Source organism: Hemiscyllium ocellatum, chromosome 3 (assembly GCF_020745735.1).
Source record: "Hemiscyllium ocellatum isolate sHemOce1 chromosome 3, sHemOce1.pat.X.cur, whole genome shotgun sequence".
In the NCBI taxonomy this organism is placed as follows: domain Eukaryota; kingdom Metazoa; phylum Chordata; class Chondrichthyes; order Orectolobiformes; family Hemiscylliidae; genus Hemiscyllium; species Hemiscyllium ocellatum.
Genome location: NC_083403.1, coordinates 89,268,027 through 89,285,311, shown reverse-complemented (window position 1 = coordinate 89,285,311; position 17,285 = coordinate 89,268,027). Strand labels below are relative to the sequence as shown.

At 40.4% G+C, this 17,285-nt stretch overlaps 1 protein-coding gene across 2 annotated transcripts in view; it reads right to left on the bottom strand.

Annotated features, from left to right (window-relative positions):
- Nucleotides 1-9,297: 9,297 nt before the first annotated feature.
- Nucleotides 9,298-17,285, bottom strand: part of cad (carbamoyl-phosphate synthetase 2, aspartate transcarbamylase, and dihydroorotase) — a 143,490-nt gene continuing 135,502 nt past the window's right edge. For both annotated transcript variants that reach the window (XM_060851657.1, XM_060851663.1), the window contains 2 exons: nt 16,494-16,588; nt 9,298-10,932 (listed from right to left, as the gene is read on the bottom strand). In XM_060851657.1, the coding sequence (XP_060707640.1) occupies nt 10,830-10,932; nt 16,494-16,588 (198 nt within the window). In that variant the 3' untranslated portion in view covers nt 9,298-10,829. The remainder of the gene's footprint in view (nt 10,933-16,493; nt 16,589-17,285) is intronic.

Genomic DNA, 17,285 nt, shown 5'->3' with positions numbered 1-17,285 from the left:
TGTCAGAGTTGCATCTTTCACCATTGGGCCGTCTTGTCAAGGTCGCTGAGATGCCCCTCCAAAGTTGTTAACACCAGACCCTACCAACAACAAAGTCGCTGCTCCTCAGGCACCATCATTCGCCGCTGGGCCCACCTGGCTGATGTCGCCTCTATTGATGTAACAACTACTAATTTCAATGCCAAGTCCTGTGATCATCCTGGAAAATTAAATACGGGGACAGTCACTGCCATCACAAAGTCCACACTGAATCCACTCACCACCACCACGAGATCCACGCTGGGCCCATTTGAGTCTGTGCGGGGATTCTTTGCAACCACAAGTAAACAAAAAAGCAACGACAAAAAAGGAAAAATGAGAAAAAAAGACCAGACAAGCTCCAGCATAGGAGCTGTAACCCCCCACCATTGAAGTTGTGAGCTTTTATCCAGACAATTTATTTGTGATGTTTTACATTCATCAGGATATTCTTTCATCTCTCCTTTATTCTTTCAGTCTTATAATAATCCTTTATTAAATGTTTTTCAATAAAGATACTTCACTTCTTGGTCTTTATAAGCATTGTCTGATTTTGGTTTCCAATGGTATTCCTAGGCGCAAGTGAGTACTATAGATGTTGGAGATTAGAACTAAGAGTGTGGTGCTGGCAAAGCACAGCATGTCAAGCAGCATCCGAGGAGCAGGAAAATCAACATTTCGGGCAAAAGCCCTTCATCAGCATTGAGACTTAGAGACTTCTTACTGATTTCTTAAAAACTGGTGTTCTTTTCTCAGAACTTCCAACAAGTCAATAACTGAACAATAACTAAAAAGACTAAAACCATAAAATAACATCCCAGTCCAGCAGCTACTAAAGTAAAACTGAATCCAGCCTAAAATCACAGCCAAATCAGTCAATACTTTGTAGTTGGTTGGCCAGCACTGATTCTCCCTCAATTGAACATTCAACCAACTGTTAGTCCTTGAACATAACAAAATCATGATGCTGAATCATCTACAGCGTCTTAGAGTAGGTACTAACCTGCCATCAGTGCTTTATTTCTCTCCTTCTAGTTCTAAGCCAAACATGAGAAAAGTAGAAGAAAAAGAAGCAATGTTCTCAACACTTTGATTAACTGGACAACCTGGCCAGGCAGGCTATGATTGGGTCTTCATCAATTTTTGTTGCTACTTTGGTTATACTTAATGGCCATTTCCTTTGCACCATCAGGCACAGAAATACGTTAAAGAAACTAGTGGGAAAGGGAGAAAATGCAACTCTCTTCACATTAGAAATCTCCAGTGACCTCGAGAAAGTCTGCCAAATTCAAAATCAAATTGGAGCAAATCAATATAAATTGTGTTCTTGGAAATCAAGCATATCTGTTTCACAGGGAGAATGATGTATTCTTCTCCATGTGACTAAAAACTGTAAAGTTCAACTTAATGATTGATCAATCTGCAAAATAAAACATTTAGTCACCTCACAGTATTTTGATGCTGCACCCACCAAGAATATAGTTGATACTGACTATAAATGGTCAGGGCTTTTTTGTAAAAAAAAGTCTTTGGGGATGCATAAAAATATTTTTATATTCTGAAGAATTCTATCATCTGTTGAATTGTGCTCAGGCAGCCAATGATTACATATAAACACACTAATCATACATTTGCCACTCAGTTCCTTGGACCTGCTCCACCATTCTATCAGATCATGGCTGATCAGATTAGTCCAAATTCCCAAATATATATGATAACCAATCACCGTCTTGCCTATCTATTTACCTCTGTATTATAAGCAATTATTCGAAATTGTGTCGAATTTATATTATAATGCATTTTTCCAATCCTAAGCCTAAAAGAGCAAAGTTTTGTTTGAATTATTCCTTTCCAAGCACAGGTAGCCCAAAAATGTTGCCCAAACTCCGGATTCTAAATTTCCAATTCAGATTTTCTCATTCATTCAGGAGATCAGAGTCCATTATTTGTTTCCTCAGTGAGCTAGATCCAGTAGTTTTCCTTTGTACAGGCGAAGTGAAGACTTCTTCCAGCCAGCAACTTGCAGACAGAGATGGAGGGGCCAAAGCAGGATGCCAAGTCTGCCTGGAGTCCTGTTCTCCCTCTGGGTATCAAATTGCAATTGAACTAGACAATTCAAATTGCATATTAAGTCAAGGTGCGCAGATTTTAGTGATTTGACAAGGACAAGTGTTGCAGGTGCTGTTGATCTACCTCAGTGGACTCATGCTTTTCTGGCTGGAAACAAATGGTGTGTCTCCAAAGTTAAAAATCACACAACACCAGGTTATAGTCCAACAGGTTTAGTGGCACAGTGGTTAGCACTGCTGCCTCACAGCGCCTGAGACCCGCGTTCAATTCCCGACTCAGGCGACTGTGTGGAGTTTGCACTTCTCCCCGTGTCTGCGTGGGTTTCCTCCGGGTGCTCCGGTTTCCTCCCACAGTCCAAAGATGTGCGGGTTAGGTGAATTGGCCATGCTAAATTGCCCGTAGTGTTAGGTTAGGGGTATGGGTGGGTTGCGCTTCGGCAGGTCGGTGTGGACTTGTTGGGCCGAAGGGACTGTTTCCACACTAAGTAATCTAATCTAAAAAAAGGTTTAATTGGAAGCTTCGCTCCTTCATCAGGTGATAGTGGAGGACTCAATCCTAAAACACAGAATTTATAGCAAAGATTTACAGTGTGGTGTAACTGAAATTATACATTGAAAAATAGCTTGATTGTCTGTTGAGCCTTTCACCTGTTTGAATACCATGATAGTTTCACTTCTTTCATGTGTAAATCACAAAACCTTTTTTTAAAAAGTTGCATTCTCAGGTTAGCTGTAACAATGGGTGATAGCTAGACAATATGTTGAAGGTGTTGGCCCCCAACACTACCTCCTCCTTAATACAAACAGCCGAAGAATTTCAACATATGCTTCTCTAATCTTATCATCATCCATGTCCCTTTCTTGTTGAATGCCGAGGTACACATTAATAAGATCTCATCCATTTCTTCTGGCTCCATACATAAACTCCATCCTTTGTACTTCAGTGCACCTACCTTTCCCGAGCTACCCTCATTTGTATAAAATGCCTCAGGATTCTCTTTAATCCTACTTAAGGACATTTCATCGCCCTTTCTACCCCTCCAAATTTGTTAAGTTCTTTCCTGCTTCCTTTAGATTTCTCAAGGACTGTGTCTGATTAGTTTCCTAAACCATACATCTGCTTCCTTTTTATTTTTGACTAAACTTTCAATTTGAATGGTTAAATATGATTTCCCTTTGACAAAGCCATTTTGACTTTGCCTAATTAACTTGGACATTTTGAAGTGCCCTATTAGAAAATCTTGTCAGAAGCACTGGATAGAGTCTTTACTTTTCTTTTTAATACAGTTCGAAGAAACTTTAGTTTGCTTTGCTCAATGCATCCTGTTATGGCTCACTACTCCATACTTGTCACAAGTATGAGAACTTGATGAGATTACTAAATTGCCAAATATTACCTCACTAACTTATTCAAGTTAGAAGAATATGCACATCAGATTTTTTCATCAACATTATTATAATTAAATTCAGTTTTTAACCAACAAGAAAGAAACATGAATTATCATTCTAGAATCTAAATTCTACACGCTAAAAAGCTTTCATGCATATACAGACAAACACACAGAGATCAGACATTTTGTGAGTATGGAAGGTTAAAAAAAACGTTAGAGGTGCACTGTTCTGGCATCAGTCCAGACCTCAGGTATTGATGAGTTGTTTTCTTATGTTTTTCTTTTAACTATTTCTGATCTTTGCTAATGGAACAAGGTTATGATAATTTTTCAATAGGGGATTTGAGGAAAGAATGACTTTCAGAGAAAGTTAACTACAAGGGATTTTTTTTTTACTTCACAGAGGAAGAGAGAGCTGGATGTTTCTGAAATATTGGTCACAGCCAAGGCTGTGTCTACCTGATCAGAAACTAATCAAGGGATTGTTGCTATGTTGAGCCATCCTACAACAATTGGTCCAACTTGAAAAGTTAATCAAGATTGTCTCTGGGGAAAACTGCCCTGATCACAGGGTGGAGAAAGTGAGGACTGCAGATGCTGGAGATCAGAGCTGAAAATGTGTTCCTGAAGAAGGGCTTATGCCTGAAACGTCGATTCTCCTGCTGTTTGGATGCTGCCTGACCTACAGTGCTTTTCCAGCAACACATTTTCAGCTCTGATCACAGGGTGGCACAGTGGCTAGCACTTATGCCTGACACTGCCAGGAACAGAGGTTCCATTCCAGCCTTGGGGCACCATGCAAACTCCATACACTCACCCTGTCGGCGTGGGTTGCCAAGTTTTCTGGTTTCGTCTCATGGTCCAAAGATGTGCAGGCTTTGTGGACTGACTATGCTAAATTGCCCCAGTGTCCAAGGATGTGCAGGCTAGGTATGAATAACTATGGTAAATACCGGGTTCACGTGGATAGGGTGGGAGGGTCTCGGTGGGATGCTCTTCAGAGGATGGGTGCAGACCGAAAGGGCCAAATAGCTATTTTTCCTATAATTCAAGGGATTATAGGATTCTAACTCTCAAATTCTGATGAGGATTTTCCTTAATTGTTTAAGGCAACACTGTAGATACAACTCCAATACCTTGTTTTCAAAACAAAGTTTTCTTGCAGTTTCCTTGATTTAAAATAAGATCTTTTCCCACTTTAGTCCAGTCTCAAACAAATTAACATGGTATTTTACATGCTTCCACCCACAACAAAATATACAACATTGAGACACAAAGCATGAAACATTTATCCATTCATCCCTTATACAAATCTTGTAACAATTGTAGAAAATGTAACAAAAATGTAACAATTGTAGAAAAATTAAAACTTTTGATAAAATATAAAATCTTTCTCCAATTGTTACATTTTTGAACACACGGCTGCTATCACATTATCTTTACCAGCAACGTGAACAATCTTTTTGATTTGATTTATTGTTGTTACACAGACCAAGGGAGTGAAGTGCTGCTCTGTATGACATGATCTGCTGTAGGACATGCAAAGCGTATCAGGTAGCACAACAAAATGCATAATGTGTTACGGCCACAGGGAAAGTGCAGAGTTGGAGGTCAGCATTAATATTTGAGAGGTCTGTTCAAAGGTTTAATAACAGCAGGGAAGAAACTGTCGTTGAATCTGTTTGTATATGTATTCAAACTTTTATATCTTCTGCTTAATGGAAGTGGACGGAGGTGGGTGAAACTGGTGTGGCGAGAGGTTTTTGATTATGTGCGATGAAATAAATAACTCTCTGAACAATCTCAGATTTCATGGGTCAAATTTTTCAATGAATGCTAGTGGATTAAGGCCAGTATAGATTAACAATTAATTTGCAACCCTGTAGGCCACAGACATAAAAATATTGAAAATAGACAAATGTTATGGAAAAAGACAGCTGAGCCAATTCAGTCTTTTCACCTCTGTTTTCACAATATAAAATTAAATCACTAGAGTGACTACTTGGGGATCTTCAATAATTCTTACCCAGAGAGTATTAAATATCTAATGCCAGACTTTGTGAATAATTAACATCAAGATACCAATTTTGTATCTTAAACAAAGGCTTTTACTTATTAGATACATAATTCAATATAAACTACTTCAGATGCCTGGGAGAAAATGAGGACTGCTGTTGCTGGAGATCAGAGTCGAGAGTGTGATTCTAGATAAGCACAGCAGGTCAGGGAGCATCTGGGGAGCAGAAGAAATCGACATTTTGGGCATAACCTCGCCACCTGAAGGAAGGACACCTCCTCTTCTGCCTTGGGACCCTGCAACCACACGGGATTAATGTGGGTTTCATCAGTTTCCTAAAAAACTTAGTATTGCTCATTTTATCCTTAGAACATAGAACATTACAGAGCAGAACAAGCCCTTTGGCTCTCAATGTTGCACCAACCTGTGAAACCAATCTGAAGCCCATCTAACCTACACTATTCCATTTTCATCCATATGTCTACCCAAGGACCATTTAAATGCCCTTAAAGTTGGCGAGTCTACTAGTGTTGCACAAAGGCCGTTCCATGCCCCCTGAGTAAAGAAACTACCTCTGATATCTGTCCTATATCTATCACCCTTCAATTTAAAGCTATGCCCCTTCGCGCTAGCCATCACGTGGAAAGAGATTCACTGTCAAACCTGGCTAAATTGGATTATCTTATACATCTCAATTAAGTCACCTCTCAACCTTGTTCTCTCTAACAATAACAGGTTCAAGTCCTCAGCCTTTCCTCGTAAGACCTTCCCTTCACAACAGCGACATTCTAGTGAATCTCCTCTGAACCCTTTCCAACACTTCCACATCCTTCCTATAATGCAGTATCCAGAACTGTACACAATACTCCAAGCGCGGCCACACTGAGTTTTGTACAGCTGCAATGTGATCTTGTGACTCCAAAACTCAATCCCTCTGCTATTAAGAAGGCATACGTTGTGTTAGCATTTAACAACCCTATCAACCTGGGTGGCAACTTTCAGGGATCTATGTACATGGACACAGAGGTCCCTCTGCTCATCAATACGACGAAGAATCTTACCATTAACCCATTCTGCATTCCTTTTACTCCTTCCAAAGTGAATCACCTCACACTTTCCTGCATTAAAATCCATTTGCCACCTCTCAACCCAACTCAGCAGCTTGTCTATGTCCCTCTGTAACCTATAACATCCTTCAGCACTATCCATAACTCTACTGACCTTAGTGTTGTCCTCAAAATTATTAACCCATCCTTCTATGCCCTCATCTAGGTCACTGATAAAAATGGCAATTGGCCCCAAAACAGATTCTTGTGGTACACAAATAGTAACTGATCTGCAGGATGAACATTACCCATCAACCACTATCCTTTATCTTCTTTCAACTAGCCAATTTCTGATCCAAATTGCTAAATCACTCAATCCCATACCTCCATATTTTGTGCAACAACCTACCATGGGAAACCTTAACAAACGCTTTACTGAAATCCATATTCAACCGCTTTGCCCTCATCCACTGTTTGGACACTTCTCAAAGAACATCTATGGACCTACCCTTCACAAGACCATGTTGACGATCCCTAATCAACCGATTCCTTTGTAGATCATTATAAACCCTATCTCCTATAACCTTTTCAAACACTTTACCCACAACCAGAATAAGGCTCACTGGTGTATAATTACCAGCGTTGTCTCTAATCCCCTTCTTGAACAAGGGATCAACATTTGCTATCCTTCAGTCTTCTGGCACTATTCCTGTAGACAAAGATGACAAAGATCAAAGCCAAAGGCTTTGCAATCTCCTCCCTGGCTTCCCAGAGAATTCTGGGATAAATCCCATTTGGTCCAGGGAACTTATCTATTTTTACATTTTCCAGAATTGCTAACACTTCCTCCTTATGAACGTTAATCCTCTCTAGTCTAGTTGCCCGTATGTCAATATTCTCCATGACAACATCGTCTGTATTCACACTGGAAAAAGACTAAAAAAATCCATTCACTGCTTCCCTTATCGCCCCTGACTTTATGCACAACTTCCCAATACAATGCTTGATTGACCAGAGAAGGATTAGGGCCATTCTTTTATTCCTGATATACCTATAGAAAGCTTTAGGTTTTTTCTTGATCTTATCTGCCAAAACTTCATATGTCCCCTTCTGGCTCTTTTCAGCTCTCTCTTTAGGTCTTTCCTGGCTAACTTGAAATTCTCAAGCATCCTGACTGAGCCTTCACATCTCATCCTAACACAAGCCTTCTTCCTCCTGACAAGAGCTTCAAATCCTTTACTAAACCATGGCTCCCTCACTCGACAAGTTCTTCCCTGCCTGACAGGTACATACTTATCAAGGACATGCAGTAGTTGGTCCTTGAAACAGCTGCACATTTCAATTGTGCCCTCCCTTGTAGTTTCCTTCCCTATCTTATGTATCCTAAATCCTGCCCAATCGCATCATAATTGCCTTTTGCCTAGCTATAACTTTTGGCCTGCAGTATCACTTTCCATCACTAAAGTAAACATATATGAATTGTGGTCACTATCGCCAAAGTGTTCGCCTATCTCCAAGTCTAACACCTGGTTCATTACTCAATACCAAATCCAATGTGGCCTCGCGCCTTGTTGGCCTGTCAGGAAACCCTCCTTGCACAGATTGGACAAAAACTGACCCATCTGAAATACTTGAAGTATAGTATTCCCAGTCAATATTTAGAAAGATTAGGTCCCCCATAACAACTACCCTGTCACTGTCGCACCTATTGAGATTCATCTTAGTTTTCCTTTCCATCTCTGGAATGATTCGGAGGCCAATAGAAAATTCCTAACAGGGTGACCTCTCATTTCTTGTTTCTAACCTCAGCCCATACTACCTCAGTAGAAGAGTCCTCAACCTTTCTGCCACTGTAATACTGTCCTTGAGTAACGATGCCACACTCTTTTCTCCCCCCTCCACCTTTACCATCTTCCCTGTTCTCACTGAAACATTTAAATCCCGGAACCTGAATCAACTATCCCTGTCCCCACTCTACCCATTCCTCTAAAATGGCCACAACATCAAAACCTCAGGTAGGTACCCATGCTGCAAGTTCACCCACTTTATTTCAGATGCTCCTGGCATCGAAGTAGACACACTTCAAACCAACTTCTTGCTTGCCAGTGCCCTCAAGACCTTCAAACCTTATTTCTGACTTCAGTACTCAATCTCCTGCATACTGGAGCGACAACTAAGGTTCCCATCCCCCGCTGAATTTGATTAAACCCTCCCAAAGAGCATTAGCAAGTCTCTTCCTCCCCTCCCCCACATCCCTCCAGGATACTGATACCCCTCTGGTTCAGTTGAAGACCATCCTGAAGAACCCTTGAAGCGGAGAAAGTCTTAAGCTCAGTTACATGCCGACTCATGGAACAGACTATAGATTTAACATCACAAACTGAAGCAATTAATTTAAGTCCTACAGATGCGATAAAGGAGGAAATTCTCGATTTGAATAATGCACTGCTCTTAGGATTAATCAAAATTTATTTTATAGTGGATTATAGAATCAAACCACCTTATGTTGCAAGTAAACAACCAATAAACCATTTAGTTCGGCCAAGTTACTTCATATGAAAAATTGTGAGAATATCTGCATTTCAACAATAACAACCATTATTGTCTCCTCCTCCCCCACTATTTTTTCACTCCTGAGGCAAGTGCCGTAGCTTTCTGAAGGTTTGGAGTACTGAATTGTTTATGCTTTAGCTGGTGCGGAAGTTTTTGAAATCAAAATTGAGATCAGGCGTAATAATGGCTGAAGTTTAGCATGTTTAAGTTCTTTTTATTAAACAAAAGATCTTTCAGTTTCTAAAAAAAGTGAGCAAGCAATGAATTGCAGGAAAATACTTTCAACAAAAATCATAATGTTCACATTGATGACAAAACAAAAGCTGCCCGGGTTCTATATGATCAATCTTAACAGCATACATGTGGTATTTTTGCAAGATCAGAATCAACCTAACATGCATAGAAATATGAACACAGAAACTTAATCAACAAAGTCCAGCAATCAATAATACTTCAATACATAAATGTTTCAGTGGCCTCACATTTTACAAAGTTGACTCTATAATAAGTCTCATTCAGATGGAAAAGCTTCAAATGCATTGATTCTTTCCCAGCAATCTTACAGAAATGGTACATCTACAACTCCACAGAAATTTGATTTGCCCACTTTTGACAAATCTTATTTTTGATCCAAAGGTTTTAGTTCCTAAAGCGTACTTCAGAGCACAGTCAATAACTTTATCAATTTCACTTGAACAATGAAACAATTTTATACTGCTAAATAGATCAGACCAAAAAGATTCCCCAAGTAGTGAATAGACTATAGAAGATAATAACTTTTCTAACACATTAATATACCAAACATGCTTATTCTCAGGTATTTTTGGGATTCTGTGAATTTATGGGCCACCTCATCTCCAGCTTAATGTGGTCGAAACAAAGTCTGCAGATTGAAGCTAAACTTGAACAGTTCCAAAAAAAAAGGACCAATTTCTGAAACGATTCTGCAAACACAAGTATCTTTAAATGTGCTGTTACATGTATTTGCTAAAACTGGAATGTATAACATTGAATATCCTGTAGACATGATTTCTACTTTGAAATACATTGAATACCTTTAAAGGACTTAGGAGATATTTAGATCACCACTGTTGAAATCAGTGTTGTGGTTCGAGTATGCAAATTCTTAATTTCATTTTAATAACTGGTGCAAATCAAATGTCTCAATTCAAATAACAAAAAACTGAAAACAAAAATTTCCAGTCTTATAATATTTGCAATCACAGACAGAACTTTTTAAATCTTTACTACTGAAGAATTTTGTGTAGCAGTAAATTGTGACTACAGTTTTAAAGAGTAGCTTTATAAAAAAAAAATCACAGACAGATGAAAAATGTTTGCTGAGCAGTTGAAAAATCGTGAAGTCCTGAGTAGTTCATTATTTTAGAGGCTAAGGCACTTGTGACCATGTCACAAGCCTGGGTATTTTTGAAAAAGTGGTGACCAGCTAATAGCTACACATTAAACCTCCTATTCCAAGTGGGCAGATGAATAGGGAGTGTTTTTCACGAGATCAGAAACAAATGACACCTGATCTGATCTAATACAAGACAGCAAATAATGGAATTACATTAATCCTGTAAACTTGGAAATTTTACAGTGATAACCAAAGTAGCCCAGATATTTCCATCTTTTAAAGTCACAGTCATAAAAAGCTATCACAAATTTTATGAAGTATTTTTAAATTTGCTGAATGCCATTCATTTTCTTGCTTTTATATCGGTCTTCTGTGGTTTTAAAACTTGCCTAAAACTGTTGCTAGTAGAGCCATTCTCACATACATGCCATTTTCAGCTTGGCGGAAGTAAGCTGCCCGTGGATCAGAATCCACCTCGACACTGAAGAGGAACAAAGGTATTAGTATTGTAAATGTAAACTTGTTAAGTATAAGATTCAATTCAGTTAAAATCCAAAGCTAAGATGCACACCAAGGATTAGCTGCATGGGTTTTTTTATTCTTTACGTTAAAAATTTGATTATAGTTTGAATCCAGTTTTAAAACTCACCAAATGAGGAGAGAGACTACGGAAAGACTTGTTTCTCATAGAGCATAGAAAAGTACAGCACAGAACAGGCCCTTTGGCCCACAATGTTGTTCAGCAGATTATTCCTAATCTAAACTAATACAACCTAACCTACGCATCCTTCAATTCACTGCTGTCTATGTGCATGTCCAGCAGTTGCTTAAATGTCCTTAATGACACTGTTTCCACCACCACAGCATTCCATGCATTCACAACTCTGTAAAGAACCTACCTCTGATGTCTCCTCTATACCTTCCTCCTAACACCTTAAAACTATGACCCCTTGTGCCAGTCAATCCTACCTTGGGAAAAAGTCTCTGGCTATCGACTTTATCCATGCCTCTCATTACCTTCTATACCTCAAACCAGGTCACCCCTCTTCTTCCTTCTCTCCAGAGAGAAAGGTCCGAGCTTAGTCAACCTCTCTGCATAAGACAACCTTCCAGTCCAGGCAGCATCCTGGTAAACCTTCTTTGCACCCTCTCCAAAGCCTCAGTATCTTTCCTATAATAGGGCGACCAGAGCTGGACACAATAATCCAAGTGTGGTCTCACCAGGGTTTTGCAGAGCTGCAGCTAAACCTCATGGCTCTTAAACTCGATCCCCCTATTAATGAAAGCCAAAACACTATATGCTTTCTTGACAATCCTATCCACTTGGGTGGCAACTTTGAGGGATCTATGCACTTGAACATCAAGATCCCTCTATTCTTCCACACTGCCAGGAATCCTATCTTTAATCCTACATTCAGCATTCAAGTTCGACCTTCCAAAACGCATTACTTCACATTTATCCAGGGGGAACTCCATCTACCATTTCTCAGCTCAGTTCTGCATCCTGAAAATGTTGTGTTGCAGCCTGCAATAGCCTTGGATACTATCAACAGCACCTCCAACTTTTCTTCATTGGCAAACTTTATGAATGCACCTATCATGAAGTCCATACACATCACATCCACTGCTGACCTTCTACCTGTCTCATCACTTCCTCAAAAAACTCAATAAGACTTGTGTGGCATGACCTACCCCTCACAAAGCCATGCTGACCGCCTTTAATCATGCTATGCTTTTCCAAATAGTCATTAATCCTATCTCGCAGAATTCTTTCCAAAAGCTTGCTGACCACAAACATAAGACTGACTGGTCTGTAATTGCCAGGGATTTCCCTATTACTCTTCTTGAAAATAATTGGTCAAATGCATTGGTTTTTAGTCAACTGTCAAAGTGGGGGCCCACTTTCTACCAAAATAATAGCTTTATTGCAAGTGAAGAAAGATGAGAATGATTAGAAACTGAACAGATAAAATGACCAATGTACAAGACCATATACATTTAGGTATTCTAAAAATATTTTACCAAAGACAGTTAAACACTAATCAGATGTGATTTATCACATTTTCAGATTTGATGCTTTGCGACAGAAACGATGTAAATAAAAAAAATTACTTTGAAGATATAATACCATCATTCAGTTCAAAAGCTTAAGCAATTTCTGGAGATGAAAGGTAGCCAAAATGCTAATAAGCTAAATTTTGATGTTGATTCTCCAAGGATTGCAATTGCTCAGCAATGTTAGCCATCTGTTGCTTCCCTGTTCCTCTTGCTCACTATGTCAAACCTCCTAGCAAACGCTGCCTGTACACATCTCACTTCTTTCTCTCTCATCTGTCATGTCCGGCAGACCCCATCTGTTGCTTAATTGACCTCATCCTCACTAAACTAATGCCCACTCAACTTTCCTTCAGATGTATAGGAGAGATAAATTATAATATCATATTATGAATACATCTCTAACTTTCAAAACTGCCATCATTCTCATTGTCAAAGTGACCACCTTTAACATCTGTGCTACCATCATTTTTAACCACCTGTTTCTCACCAAATCTTTACTTCTATTGCCCTTGCCCATGGTTTTGTAATTCACTCAACATATCACTCCCTGCAATAAGCAATTTACAAATATCATCCCTACCAACTATGGTTTAGTTCCTCATACGTCTCTCTTAATTGTGCACCAATAAGAGAGGCTCTAACCTCCACCCTTTTACATTCAATAGTGTGACCATCACTGAATCCCCCAATATCAACATCCTTGGGGTTACCGTTGACCAGAAACTCAACTGAACTCACCATAAACACAGTGGCCACAAAAGCAGGTCAGACATTAGGGATACTGCACCTCCTGATACCCAAAGGTCTGCCACCATCTACAAGGAACAAGTCAGGTGTGAGATGGAAAACTCCCCATTTGTCTGGATGAGTGCAGCTCCAACAACACTCAAGAAACTTGACACCATCAAGGACAGAGCAACCTGCTTGATTGGCGCCACATCTCTCCACCACTGGCGCTCAGTAGCAGCAGTGTGTACTATCTACAAGATGCACTGCAGAAATTCACCAAAGATCCTTAGACAGCACCTTTCAAACCCATGACTGCTTCCTTCTAGAAGGATAAGGGCAGCGTGTACTTGGGAACACCACCACGTGCAAATTCCAAGCCACTCGTCACCCTGACTTGGAAATACCACCATTCCTTCACAGTCGTTGAGTCAAAATCCTGGGACTCCCTCCCTGAAGGGCATTGTGGGGTCAACCCACAGCAAGTGGACTGCAGTAATTCAAGAAGGCACCTCCTCAAGGGCAAATATGGATGGGCTATCTGAGCTGGCCAGCCAGGACATCCAAGTCCCACAAATGAATAAAAAAATCTACTAAACCATTGTCTTTGCTTCATTATTCAGTCCAAAGACTGCCTTTGTTAGGTTCAGAGCAAACCGAACAATGGCTTTTCTTCCTATCTGCAGTATAATTATCTTTGCAGCCAACCAGGACATATCGTTGACTAACTTGCCTTTACTCATCAAAATGTTGCTTTACGCCCCATTGTGCAGGAGGTCAGGTGCCATACGTATACGGATAGTACCCAAATCTACTCCTCTGTTCCTTCTCTCCAAGCCTGAATATCACCAGTTGTCAAATGATCGACTAATAGCAAAGACTCATGGCAGCCAGGCGGTCAACAACAGCAGTGGAAGGGTGGTAGTGAGGTAGATCTAACTCTGAAGTACATATGACTATGCATGGATTTATGACTATATGGCAAAGCATAGTGTAATTAAAGGCAGTCAGCATGGCTTTGTGAGGGGCAGGTCATGCCTCACAAATGTTTTTGAGTTCTTTGAGGAGGTCAGGTCGACGACAATCGAGCAGTAGATGTGGTGTATATGGACTTCAGCAAGGCATTTGATAGGGTTCCCTATGGTAGGCTCATTCATAAAGTCAGGAAGATTTGGCTATCTGGATTCAGAATTAGCTGGCTGACAGAAGGCAGAGAGTGGTTGTAGATGGAAAGTATTCTGCCTGGGGGTCAGTGTTGAGTGGGGTCCCACAGGGCTCTGTTCTTTGTAGTTTTTATAAATGACTTAGATGAGGAGGTTGAGGGGTGGGTGAGTAAATTTGTAGATGACCAAAAGGTTGGAGGTGTCGTTGATAGTATAGAGGGCTACTGCAGGCTGCAGCATGACATAGACAGGATGCAGAGCTGGGCTGAGAAATGGCAGATGGAGTTCTGGATAAATGCAAAGTGATGTACTTTTGAAGGTCGAACTTGAATGCTGAATATAGGATTAAAGACAGGATTCTTGGCAGTGTGGAGGAACAGAGGGAGCTTGGTGTTCAAGTGCATAGATCCCTCAAAGTTGCCACCCAAGTGGATAGGGTTGTTCAGAAAGCATATGATGTTTTGGCTTTCATTAACAGGAGGGTCGAGTTTAAGAGCTGCGAGGTTTTGCTGCAACTCTACAAGTCCCTGGTGAAACCACACTTTATATACTGGAATATTGTGTACAGTTGTGGTCGCCCTACTATAGGAAAGGCTTTGGAGAGGGTGCAAAGAAGGTTTACCAGGATGTTGCCTGGACTGGAGGACTTGCGTTATGAAGAAAGGTTGAATAATCTCGGAATTTTCTCTCTGGAGAGGAGATCTGATCAAGGTGTACAAAATAATGAGGAATAGATAGATTCAATTCCCTAGGGCAGGATTGATTGGTACGAGAAGTCATAGTTTGAAGATATTAGGAGGAAGGTATAAAAGAGACGTCAGAGGTAGGCTCTTTACACAGAGAATTGTGCATGCATGGAATGCGTTACCAGCTGTGGCGGTAGAAGCAGAGTCATTGGGGACATTTAAGCGACTGCTGGAAGTGCATATGGATAGCAGTGAGTTGAGGGGTGCGTAGGTTAAGTTACTATATATGCATTAGGACTAAATCTCAGCACAACATCGTGGGCCAAAGGGCCTGTTCTGTGCTGTACTTTTCTATGTTCTGTATGAAACTTAAAGGCACACTGTTCCTATTTCTAAAACAAGTCTACAGAGCAGCAGTGAGGGAATGGTGCACAAAAACGTGCAAAAAGAAAAATCAATATAAGTGGTAATGGTATACATCCAGCTTAAGGCAAAGCTCTGTACAGACAAATGCAACGATGGAATGAATGCCACAATTTCAAATTAAGCATCCCACAATACCAGGTTACAGTCCAACAGGTTTATTTGGAAGTACGAGCTGCCCCTCATCAGGTGAGAGGATCTCCAAGATGATCATGCATATCGACACAGAGGGTTCAAGTCACACTGCAGCTACTCGATGAAGGAGCAGCGCTCCGAAAGCTAGTACAGGTGTACAATCCTTTATCCGAAACGTTCGGGATCAGCTGGTTTTCGAAATTCAGAATTTTTCGTATTTCAGAATAAGTGACAGGTTGATGGTGAAATGTTCAGAAATCTATCAGAGGAGTACACTCACTAAGTAAAATGGGGCCTTGAAACAGAATCAAGACCTGCCGGTGCTGCCCCAACCCCCACCACGTTGCATCTGAGTGACACACATTTCTAAAATCCTCTCAACCTCCAGCTACGTCATTATTCTTTACAGCATTTCAGGCAGTTTCTTTCAATTTAATGATTGTTAGCTTCCTTGTTAGCCACAAATGGAGTATCCTTCTTTGTCAGTCTTTTTAAATAGAATTCATCTTCATTGAGTGTTTCAGAATACCTTCAAAACTCTGCCATTGCTTATTTATAGTCTTATATGTGAACTAATTTTCCCAGTACACTGCAGCCAATAGAGCTTTCATAGCTTCATAATTCCTACTTCTTCCATAGTGAAATACCCTCTTTATATTCAATTTCATGTTCTATCTAGCATTGCAATTGAACTGTAGAATTGATAATCAATAGGTTTTACTATCTCTGATTTTACATTATCTTATGCATATTCACAGGTAAATTCCAATCTGATTCGACATTTAATATGTTTCTGAACGCCAATTGGCATATAAAAAGCTTCACTGTGAACGCACATATACAGATCTTACCTAACTTCATTAACTCGAGGCAATGGATGCATAACCACCATTTTCTTCTTGCCTTTTGTCATGATGTGAGGAGTGAGAATAAACTGTCCAAAACACTTAGGGGGAAGAAAGATAGGGTGGGCAGAAAAAAAATGCAATTAATTCAAAAATTACTGAAAAAAAACACAGGAACACATAATACACTGTCTCTAAACCAATACACAATGATCAAGGAGAGTAAACAATGGAGCAAAATGTTGTTGGTTCCCAGCAAAAAAGAAAGTTCATGACAGTGAGAGGGATTTAAAGAGTAGTGGTAGGGTGGGTGGGGGGGGAGGAAGAGGAGAACAAAAGGAGAGTGTGAGAGACCCAATGACAAGCCAGTGCAAGAAAGGGGGAGGGGGGGACAGTGAGAGTGTGACAGGACCAGTGTGACAGCATGCAGGCATATGTTTGGGGAGGGGGGTTCAGATGAGGTGGGGGGATAGCACGTGCGGTGGCGGAGAGAAAAAGCAAACAAGCAATGGAGCAGCACATGCGAAAGAGATACAGATAATGAGAGGAACTGAGGAGGGAGCAGCACAAGAAGAAAACAATGTGTACAAGTTGTGAGCCAGCGTGAGAGGGAGGGAGGAACAGTGCATTGAGAGAGCGAGCAAGAGCGCAAGGGGACAGGGTGAAAGAAAGAAGAGGGAACAGCATGCGTGACAGAGAGTCACGGGGGAACTACAGCACACATGCGAGGGACGGTGTGCATGTGAGAGAGGGACAGCACACATAAGGGACCCCATTAATTATGTTTACATATTTTCC